Raw genomic sequence first — 11,824 nt, forward strand, 5'->3', positions numbered from 1 at the left:
GGGAGAACACACTCACAACAGAACTTTAGACTTTTTTCTTTGAGTTGGGACTTTGGGTGCCAAGAGGAAGCCTGCAGCAACAGTGTGGAGAGAAGCATATATCCCCTAGAGAACTATATTTGGAATTTTTGTTTGTTTGTTTGCTTTGGGACTTTACTAACTAAAGCATGCCCATGCCTGAGGGTACTGGCAGGAAGCCTGCAATGCAGTGTGTGTAAAAGGACACATGCTCAAGAAGTACTTTACTTGAACACTCTGATTGGTTGAAGAGATTAACTCACTTTGACCTGGGGTAGATGGTATGTTGAAAACAAGTATTTTGGGAGTGATTGATTGAAGAGATTAACTTGCTGGGACATAGGGGTAGATCATGTTTTTATTGTAAACAAGTATTTGGGAATGACACTGAATGATATGTTTTGTTTTGTTGTGAATGATATGTTTTAGTTTCTTGCTTGATTGGATCACAATGTATAATGCTTCTATTTGTTCCAGGATCCATGGCCACTTAATTTAGATTTTTGTTAGGCCATGGAACCTGTAAGGGGTGGAGTGTATTGGCAATCAAGATGGGCTTTTAGCGCTTATTCAACCAAGTGCTCTTGAAGAGTTTGGCTTTTATTTCCTTGATTAAATTAGGAGTCTTTGATGACCTCCTTGCCTCAAGGGAAAGCCTAGTTTACATGGGTTTGAGTGACATGTTTGTGACATAAGAGGCTTTTAGACCACAAGGGTTTAAGTCGAATTTTTGTGATGCTTTTAGGTCACATGGGTGAGTCACATGTGTGACTCACCATTGACCATGAACAAGATGTATAAACCCAGAGGTTGGCTTTCTCTTTTAGAGCTCTGAGGCTCAGGAGGAGTAGCATGTGACTCTGGGCCAGCTGTTGTCGAGCTCCCAGCTGAACTCAGATGTTGATGGTTTCTCGGTAACTATGAACTGTATTTGATCCATTTATAAATACATGTTTGTAATTTGTTTGTATTTGCTCTGAAGTTCTGGGTGCTGGCTTTTTCCCCTGAACTATGTGAATGATGTATGTGTATATTGGATTAAAGTAAGATTGTTAACCCCTTAACAGTACTTTCCTTAGTAAAGCAGATCAAAAGAATCTGTGCTTGCAGCATTCTTGTCATTGGACTTGTGTTGGTTTTTCACCCCCACAGCAGCTGCTAGCAGATCAACTATTTTCCTTCTACATTAAGTTTTCCTACCCAGTGATCCAATTGCTAATGCCCTTTCTCGCAAAACTACACTGCATATATTCTATTATTTACACTAGTGTGGGATTTATTTGGGACAAGTAAAAATTTTAGTCTCATTCCATGTAGGTATAGCAATAATCAGGCATATCTGCTTTGAATTACCATCAAGAATTTTTAAAATCAGGAATTTCTAATGGCATTTAGACAATGTTATACACAAATTAATAAATGAGATAGTTGATAATTTGGGGAAAATAGTGACATACACATTACATCAGAGGAAAGTAGACAGAGTTTTCCTGGAAATTTAGAAGCTAACCAATTAGCTCAGTCATGTGACCAACAAGATGGAACACTAGACATTTTTTTCTGATTCTTACAACCTCTCAAACATCTCCAGAATAGAAACGTTGTGCAAAAAATAAAGAAATTTCAGTTACTTCCATGGCCGAAGACAGGGCTGTTCAAAATGCAGCAGCCATTAGTGCAATTTATGCGATTGCCTACAAGCATAGAAATTTACATAAATGCTTTAGTAAACTAGGCTGAGATACCATAGAGCTCTCACTAAAATGGCAAATCAAAATATGTTGTCTATTGTTTTAATAAAAACCTAAGGTTGAACAGCTCTGGCCTAAGACAACAAGAACCCAAACAATGCTTTAAAAAAAAACTGTTGACTTAACAGAGAAAGCCAATAATCCCTAAAACACTCAATTTGCAAGCCCCCCCACTCTTCCCACCACACTCAGGCACCAGGGTGGTATAAGTCAACCAATAGGATTGCAACAGAACTCAGGTCATTCAGTTCCTCAATGATGAAAATGGCAGGTTTGTTCATGCTATGAAGGCATTGCATAGTATATCAGATCTCTGTGCTTCAAGAGAGTTCAAAGAACTGAGGATCAAATGCAACTGGTATAGGATGTGTGGGAGCAAGTCTAAAGGAAAAAGTTTAGATGGTGGCAGATCTGTCTCTTCTGGAGTCACATGGTGTAGAGACTCGACCTAGTTAATCACAAATTGTCCAGTGTGAGAAGAATAAGAGACAAACCTTGAGATTCAGTTCCCAGGGAAGCTACCACCAAAAAGAAAGAAGTAAGAAAGTGAGTAATAAAGGAAAATAAGGTAAAAGACTGAAATTACCAAAGATCTCAGGAGAAAGGAAAGATAGCTGAAGATCTTGAGCACAAGTAGAAAAACCAACAGGGAAAGTAATAACAGAAGTGAATATGGGCTGCTGACCACATAAACAAAAGAAGTTCAAGCATCTCTGAATAAATATTGCAAGGCAAAGGAAATAAGTCAATATCTGATGAGCCAGAGAAGAACATGGAATCATAGCAGAATGTTCCTGAATGGTTAAAAGAGAAATAAGAATTTTAAAAGCTGAATCTTTGGCATGCACAGCATAACTATTTAGTAGAATATAAAAACTAAATCTTTGAGGGTAAGTCTCACCAAAGAAACAAATAAGAGAATAATTAATAGGGAACACAAAGGATAACCTGTAAGAAGAGAAGGAAAAAGCAATAACAATTAAAGAAAGCTTGATCTTCATTCAAGCAAAATATTTTCATCTTGTAGTCACGACACATAGAAACAATGTAAGGATTATAAGATGCCCAAAGAAACATGGCAAGCAAAAAATCCTAAATGCCATAAGGAAAGAAATAGTTCAAGAAAACTTCTAAGAATATCTGAATAAAACAATAAAACATGCAAAAGATTCTGCACATCACCTCCAGAAAACCAAATCAAACAAAAAAATAAGAACAACAAAAAAATGTTGTAAAATCCAAGACATATGGTGGCTAAATTTAACAATTCTACTGAAAAACAACTTCTTCAAGGGATCAAGACAAATGCTTTCAAATATGATAGAATTTGAATAATACTATTAATAACTAATAAGACTATTCTACACCCTCCAGAATCTTCAGGAGGTGATGACATAATGTGTTCTGATGAACAAAGTAGTTCAAAATGTAACTCAAGGTGAACTACCCTGTAAACCTGAGCCTGACAATTAATTTTTTAAAAAGATGGTCATTCAATACATAAGAGGCATTGGAAATATTCATAGGGGAAAAACATAATTGAATGAATTATTTGCTTTGCATACACCCTAGGCAACAGAAATGCAAGAAAGTTTAACCAATATAATAATTGAGAGTAACAAAATAGAAACTATTCAAAGATATCTTTTGAAATACATACAAAGAGATGAGAGTGAATAACTTGTGAAAAAGTAGTGATGGTGGGAAAACAGGCCTGAAACATCATGAACATCATCACAACATATCACAGCATCTTGACCAAAAAAAAATCAATGTGGTTGTATGACCGATAACAGAATAGGAGGTAGAATAAAAGAAAAGAGGGGAAGAAGAAGATAGGAGGGAATTTAAGATATGCTCTAATCAAGTTAAAAGTTAACGAAAATGGGAAAGTTACTCCTGCAGTGTCACATGAAGAAAAAGACTTACAGAGGAATGAATGAGGAGACAAAGGGAATGACTGAAGCAGTGGAGAATCTTGTTTCAGTAGTGGGAGATGAATATTCCATGGGAAAAGAGATATTAGTTGTTAGGAACTGCTTTTTGCCTCTTTTTTCTGTGTCTAGTGCTTAGCATAGTGCTTGGTACATAGGAGGCACTTAATAAATGATGATTGATTGATTAATATTCTATAAAGGGAGATTGAGGACTTACAATGATATGCGGGGATTTGGTACACAAATAAACCACTTATCTTTTTTTAGGAGAAGGGAAATCAGAGCCTCTGAGAGGCAATAGACACCATTGAGAAGGTATGGATATAGGGAAGAAATTGAATGGCAAATGGGAAGAAATGATCACAGGGAGGGCAAAGGCTAGTAATGAATGAGCATAATTATGGATATCATAAAGAAATAATCTCACTTTCACCTATAGGAATTGTTATGTCTAAGAGTGAGGCACAACAAAAACAGAGAGACCAGAGATAAGATCTACACTTCAACAACAAAGAATCTGTTTAGAAGATGGAGCACCATAGAAGTTTTAATTCTGCATATAGATACTAAGGAAAGACTAAATAAGTATGAGATCGAAGAATAAAATTCTAGAATAGAGAGAAGAGGAAGATAAATAATGAAGAAAGTGAGGGGAAAATCCTTTTGTTAGAAAAAAAAAATTTTAAATAAATTTTAGGGCAAAGAAAGGAAGAGGGGCTTTGCTTAACTGAGAGGAAGAAAAAGGGAAAGAATTAAATAAATAAAAGTAAGAGAGGAAAAGGAACTAAAAGTTAAGCAAAACTACAAAATTAGGGCAAGGAGTAACAAATAGAAGAGGAGACACTTAAGTGTGAAAGGAAAAAAAAGCTGGTGAGAATGGGGTTTCCTTGGAGTAAATTAAGCTAATATAATATAATAAACAAAACTACTTTGTTTACAGAGGAAGAAGGATGCAAAGATGGTTCAAGATTTGAAAAACAATCCACATAATTAATCATATTAATATTCAAAACCACATTGTCTGAATAGATGCAAAAAAGGCCTTTGACAAAGTACAACACTCATTTATGGTATAAATCCTCCAAAGTATATGCAGAGAGAGTTCTTTAAATATCATAAGAATTACCTATCTAAAATGAAATATAAGTATCCTATGCAACAGGATACAAGAGTAAAATTTGCCCTCTCCCTAGTATTATTTAATATAGTTCTGGAAATACTAGCAATAACGACAAGAGAAAAAAATAAAGATTTAGAGATAGGTAAAGAAGAGAGAAAATTACTCTTATTTATTGATATTATGATGGCTTTACAAGAAAACCCTAGGAAATTATAGAGAAAATCCAGTTTTAAGGTCAAAGAAAAAAATACAAGTAAACAGAGAGAGAAAAATTCAAGTACTGAGGAGCAACTGCAAGAATCACACCTGATTTAGCAGCCATCATTATAAAGAGTGGAGAACTTGGAATTCAATATCCCGTAAGGCAAAGAATATGGATTTACATTCAAGATTAACTTACCCAGCATAATTGAGTATAAGCCTATGGGAAGAAAATGAATCTTTAAGGAAATAGAGGACTTCCAATAATTTCTGATAAAAAAATACAGTTCCAAGTAGAACCCTTGAAGTTTAAATAGAGGAGTAAATAAAAAGTAAACATGAATGAACAATGTTAAAGGACCAAACAAGAATAAACAGCTTAAATTCAAACATAGGGAGATAATATATATATCCCCTCTGAACCCTATTATCATCAAGGTTCATAGAGAGTAGTTTAATAGACAGAAGGCCTAGAAATGTTTCTGTTAATCTTAAGAATGCAAGGAGAATAGAGGAATACACTGGTGGATTCAAGGAAAGAAGGCAAAGGAAGGTTAGGATGTAAAGTGAAGTATATTTAAAAGTTGGGAACTATAGGTTATGAAGGGCCTTCAATACAAACAGATGATTTTGTATTTGATCCCACAGCTGATAGGAAGCAGTTAGTTAGCACTTTAGTAAAATCACTTTGGCAAATGAGTGGAGGGCCTGGAGTGGGGAGAAATTTGGAACAGGGAGACCAATAAGCAGACTGTTGCAATAGTCCAGGTAAAAAGTCATAAGGGCCTGCAGCAGTGTGGGGCAACGTCAGAAAAGAGAATAGGCCAAGTACACAAGATGTTATGATGGTCAAATTGACAAGCCTTGGCAGCAGACTATATGTGGGGAAAAGAGTGGAGTCAAGGATACTGGAAGTCCCAGAGGTTTTAGTCAAACAAAGCCTAAACCAGAAACCTTATTTCTGGACTCCAAACCTCTTGCTGAGAATATAGTAAAATTTAGGACTTAAGAAAAGCACTTGGGTAATCTTGTATTTTTCATATTTTTAAACCTTGGTAAGGGAAGAATGCAAATCTTGGAATCAAAGGCAATGTGATTTTTAAAAAAAATTAAAGTCTAAAAGAATCTTGCTGCTCCAATTCCCAATTTCAAAAAATGACCAATTAGTTACTTCAAATTATTCCCCCCTGACTTTAGGTTCTTGAATCCTTTGTTCTCATTCATTCTCATTACTTCTCTACAAATCTACCCAGTGGCAATGATGTTTTCTCCTGGTAACAATACATAAATCAGGAGGGAAACATGTCCCAAAGGCCATAGGTCTCTAGTTTAGATAAACACATCTCCAAAATTAGTGGTTTGTGGATTTAAGTCTGGAAATTTATACTACAAGACTAGAAAAGCTAATTTAATCATATGTCCTGGAGAAACCATAGAATGGATTGAAAGCAAGTGAACTAAGAGAGACATATCCCCTTTTTGAAATACTTGCAACTCCCAAAATCTATTTTTTCATGTAGTCAAGGAATACCTTGGTCATTCAACTGAACAGACAAGAAAGGAAGGCATTTAGGATGGGGGGCAGCTTTTGGTGAGCCAGTCCTTCCAATTAAAACTCAAAGATTTCTAACAGTTGGTTTGAGTTATCCTGGAAATTCAAATGCTGATGCTGTTATGTGATAAAAACTCTGTGATTTAGGTTTTTTCAAGAACTATAAATAACCCTGGCTCTGTGGGAATAACTGGAAAAAAATGGACATTAGCCTTGAATGTCTAGAAGACATTTTATGTTATTCTTATACCAACACAGGAGTATCTCAAATGCAAGGGTTTGCTCCTCTTCCATTTGCCTCAATTCAAGAAAAGCACTTGACCTGACAGAAGATTAAAGCAGTAAGAGGATTAAGTTCTAACTACTGAGACCTGCCTCTCTATGTAAGTGCCTTCCCTTAGCCTTGTTTATGTACTTTTTCCCTCCCTCTATACTAAAGCATCAAAAAGGACCTATACTTTTAGTTTGAGCTGTGACATCAATTATACTGGTGTAATTCATCAAGTTCAGAGGTTGCTACCCAAATTCATTTCTCATCATATTGTCATTTCATAACACACAGTTTAACATTAGTATAATTAGGTAAAAGGGGGAACATAAGATGATTTGGATTACATTTCTAAAATAGGAAGTTTAATTTTCCCAATGCAAAAAAAAAAGAAAGAGGTGTGAAAGGAAAAAAAATTTCTTCAGCCTAAATAGAAATTTTGTAAGCCAGCTATCTGCATTCATGTTCAGGCAGATTGGAAGGTAAATTGTGTAATGCAGACTGGAAAAATCATATGCTGTGTTTCTGGAGATCCAGGTCCTATCGCTCAGCATTTCTTTTAGGACCTTGTCATTCTCACTTCATCTAAACTGAACACATTTTCCAAGCACGAAAAATGAGGAGATTAGATAATTTTTAAATAAGATTCCCTTCGTTATGCTATTATTCTAGTATGAGCATAGGATGGGCTAAACTTCAGTGCTCAGTAGAACTTCTGATGAACAAGGCAAATTGAATAGTAGAAAATCATTAGCAGGTGCTTGGGCAAAGGGAATAATACTGGATTTGCAATTGGAGGACTTCCCTTCACAGTGGACTTCCTATTTATGGGCCTGTGGGTAAGTCATTTAACTTTTGGGGGTATCAATCCTCTCTTATAAGAACCTTATAAGAAGGCGCAATTACATGATCTCTAAGGTCCCCTCTACCTATGTCTATAATCTCGATGATCTCTATAATTTTGAAATAAAGAAACAATTTCTGTAGACTAGAGAAAGACTATTGAATATATCTTTACTAGGAAGAATTGTGATAATTTGAGGTACATAATATTCTTATTCAGTAATAAAATGATTATGTTGCTTATAGGTTTTAGTGTATAGGATAAGAACATTTCCTTGAGAGAAAAGATGCCATAGGGCAGTAGACAGAATGCTGGCAGTTGCTGTAACAGCAATGTTGGCAAGAGCTGCTGTTGGGGTGTAAGACCAATGACACCAGCACACAGGAGGGCTGCTTAGCACAGGTTCTTTGATCTGCTTTTCTAAGGAAAGCAACTTTAAGGGGTTAACAATCTTACCATAATTAAGCATACATATATCATTCACTTAGTCCAGGGGGAAAAGCCAGCACCCTGAACTTCAGAGAAAACACAAACAGAAATTACAAGCAGAAATTATATAAACAGAACAAATAACACAAACCAGTCTATCCATAGAAATTCATAGTTACCAGAGAAGCACCAACATCCGGATTTTTCAAAGCAGGGGTGGGGGGTACTGCTTAAGGGCTACCCAGAGTCTCATTACCAACACTCCTTCAGTGAGTGTGCCCCCAAAGGCAAAATGGTTTACATAACACTTCTTCAGGGTCAAAGGGCGGCACAACCATGTGACTCAAACCTATGTGAACTAGGCTTTCTTGTTTCTCAAGCAGGTCCAAGACTCTTGATTCAATCAAAAAAAAAAGACAACAAAAAGTCCACTTTGCTTGCCATTACATTTGAAAGGCAAAACTCATCAAAGGTACTTGATTACTTCAGCATTCCAAAGGAGAAAACAGAAAAAAAAAAAAAAAATAAAGTCCCTCCCTAATTACCATAGGAGTTCCATGAAAAAATTAGGGATTAAGTCTGCAACTCATTGAATGAGTAGGCTTCAATAAGTCACTCAATGTGAGTTTTTGCCTCCCAACATTTTCTTTAGATGTACCCAAGGCCTGGAATATTTTCTCTAGTCATCTCCACCTACTGGCTTCCCTGGCTTCCTGTAAATCCAAATTAAAATCCCTTCTTCTACATCAGTGGTATAAAATTCAAATAGAAACAAGGGCCAGTAGTCCATACATAAGGTTTCCCCTAAGCTGCATATTGATTTACTTTTAAGTTGCAGTGTTGACTGTTTTATTGTATTTTTAGTTATTTTGATAATTATTTCTTGATTACATTTTAATCTGTTTCCTGGGCTGCAGGTAGGCTGAGTGTTTTACTCTTTGATAGGAAACCTTTTCTAACCCATCATAATTCCTCTTTTAATTGTTTCCTATTTATCCTATTTAGAACTTGTTTGTACATATTTGTTTGCTTGTCTCTCCCATTAGATTGTGAGCTCCTTAAGGGCATGAAAAAAAAAATCTCTTCTTTCTTATCCCTAGCACTCAGAACAATTCCTGGCACTTACTATGTGCTCAATAAATGTTTATTGATTTTCAGTCTTAGTTGAAAGAGGCAATGAAGGGCTTTCTTCAAGTCATAGACAGCATGTGTCAGAGGCAGGACTTAAATCTAGTCATTTCTGATTCAGGGGCTGGCTCTCCATCCACTCCACTATGCTTCCTCTTGTTAAAATCTTTTATAATTTTGGAAATGTGATCATTTAGGTTCTTTTACACACATGAAGTACTCAAAAATAGTAACATTAGTGGGTCCCTCTACAGTATTTTAAAATATGAAACAAAAATATTTAAAACCTAGGAGATATATTTTTATTTGTTAAACTCACTCAATATTAATTAAAGTAGAATTAGGCAAATTACATATGCAGGTCTTTCACACTGGGGTGAGACAGGAGGTTTCAAGGTTACTCAGAGTTATTTTTGTATTTTGGGAAGCTCTAATTTATGGATTAACAGAATTTAATCAATCCTGACTTCTTAATCAAGACAGCTTTTCTTTTCATTTAGATAAATTTTCTCCTCCTGTATTCATATTTAATTATAACAGTTTAAAAAACAATACAACAACATGGGAGAGACAATTAAGGTTCCCTCTTGCTACTTAATAGGTATGATTTTTTTATTTTGTTTTACAGGTCAAAGAGGGAAGATGGTGCAGAAAAGCAACGAAACAAGTATCAAGGAGTTCATCCTGGAGGGCTTCCCCGCTGTTCAACACCGGGGCAGACTCCTTTTTGTGGTCCATTTAGTGCTATACTTGGTATCCATGACAGGAAACACAGTCATCGTCATCCTCACATGGACTGACCACCGTCTCCAAGTACCAATGTACTTCTTCCTCAGTAACTTCTCTCTTCTGGAAGGCTGCTGTATAACAACCATTATTCCCCAGCTCTTGACCATCTTTCTCTCTGGTGCACAAACAATCTCCTTTGTGGCATGTCTTACACAATTCTTTTTCTTCATTTTTTGGGCATCAACAGGTTTATTTCTATTGAGTGTATTATCTCTTGATAGGTACATTGCAATCTGTAACCCACTTCATTACCATAGCATCATGAACAGGAGGGTCTGTTTCCTGCTGGTTTTATCTTGCTATATTTTGGGTTTCATTCTCGTTTTCAGTCTGACCTTAAAAATGTCTGCCTTATCATTCTGTGGACCTAATAATATTCATCATTTCTTTTGTGATCTGGGTCCTCTTACCCATGTCTCATGCTCTGATGCTAGTGAGGTGGAATCATTGGGCTTTTTTTTTGCTATGTTTATTGTGCTCTCTTCTCTTGCTGTATCTGTCATATCCTATATCAATATATTAAAAACAATAGCACACCTCCCTTCAGCCAGAGAACGACAGAAAGCTTTCTCCACATGCTCTTCCCATCTCATTGTCCTCTCTGTAACATATGGAAGCTCTGTTTTTATGTATGTGATACCAAAGCAAGCTAATAGGTTAGATACCCATGGAGAGTTAGTTCTTGTGAACACCGTGGCAACCCCTGTGCTGAACCCCTTCATTTACACTCTACGAAACAAGCAGGTGAAACAGGCCTTAAGAGATGCTCTGTACAAAATCAAATTGTTGAGATAGAATTGTAGGAACTTAGAGTTGACCACATTTACAACTTATCTTGTCGAATCCATAATCAAGAAATTAATTCTTTTTACAAAATCCCTGACATATCTAAAATCCCTGAAGGTATTCCATACCCTCTACGAAAACCTTTCATTTGAGGAAATCCATTGCTTCACTGGAAGACAGCAAGCTGATATGTCCCCAGGAAAGTTTGAACTGGTTTTACTTTGTCCTATAGGTCTGTAAAGAACTTCTAATTTTTTTCTACACAGAACAGCTCTCAGTAATTAAAAATAAATTCATTTTATAAGGTAACATGTCCTTTATGCATGCACCCCCTACACCTAAGCATTGCAATTTTCTATCAAAGATCAGCTCAAATGGGCCTTCCTCTCTCATTCCTTTCCTGGTCCACCCAGCTGAAGGTGCCACACATACCTCCAAATATTCCATTCCATTTATTTTGCACATATTTTGAATATACTTAAATGAATACATGTCGTTTGTACTTCCATGTAATTAGTTTCCTCCATAATCCTATGCATTTGATTTTATGAATTTAAAAGCATTATGCTGAGAAGAGATCCATAGGTTTTTACTCAATAGCCAGACATGCTAAAAAGGGATAAGAGAATTTGATCAAGGTAAACATAGAGCTTTCCAGAAAAAGGGAGGTGGTGGCCCCTTGATAGTTTGCCCTGATCAGATCACATCTGTACTATTGTGTTCAGTTTGTAAGGTCACAGTTTGGGAAGAATATCAAGAATCTGGAGAACTTGCAGAGAAGGGCAACCAGGAGAGTCAAGACCTGAATATCATGCCATATAAGGATAGGTAGAAGAAAGTTGGGATGTTTAATCTGTGCTGGATGGGGGGGTAGAGAATAAGCATTTATATAAAACTAACCAGTGTGCTAAGCTGTATACAAATACTAGCTTATTTGATGATCACGACAATCTTCCATCACATACTAAATGTTGGAGACCAGATACGAACTGAGGTCTTCC

At 36.1% G+C, this 11,824-nt stretch overlaps 1 protein-coding gene across 1 annotated transcript; it reads left to right on the forward strand.

Moving 5' to 3' along the window:
- The first annotated feature begins 9,890 nt into the window (after positions 1-9,890).
- On the forward strand, positions 9,891-10,832 carry LOC118859157 (olfactory receptor 6C3-like). Its single transcript, XM_036769611.1, has one exon. The coding sequence runs from the start codon at positions 9,891-9,893 to the stop codon at positions 10,830-10,832; it is 942 nt and encodes a 313-aa protein (XP_036625506.1).
- Positions 10,833-11,824: the final 992 nt, after the last annotated feature.

The sequence above is a fragment of the Trichosurus vulpecula genome, chromosome 8, assembly GCF_011100635.1.
Source record: "Trichosurus vulpecula isolate mTriVul1 chromosome 8, mTriVul1.pri, whole genome shotgun sequence".
In the NCBI taxonomy this organism is placed as follows: Eukaryota; Metazoa; Chordata; class Mammalia; order Diprotodontia; family Phalangeridae; genus Trichosurus; species Trichosurus vulpecula.

Excerpts from the sequence above, each read along its gene's own strand:
- LOC118859157 (XM_036769611.1), top strand. The coding sequence starts at position 9,891 with ATGGTGCAGAAAAGCAACGAAACAAGTATCAAGGAGTTCATCCTGGAG.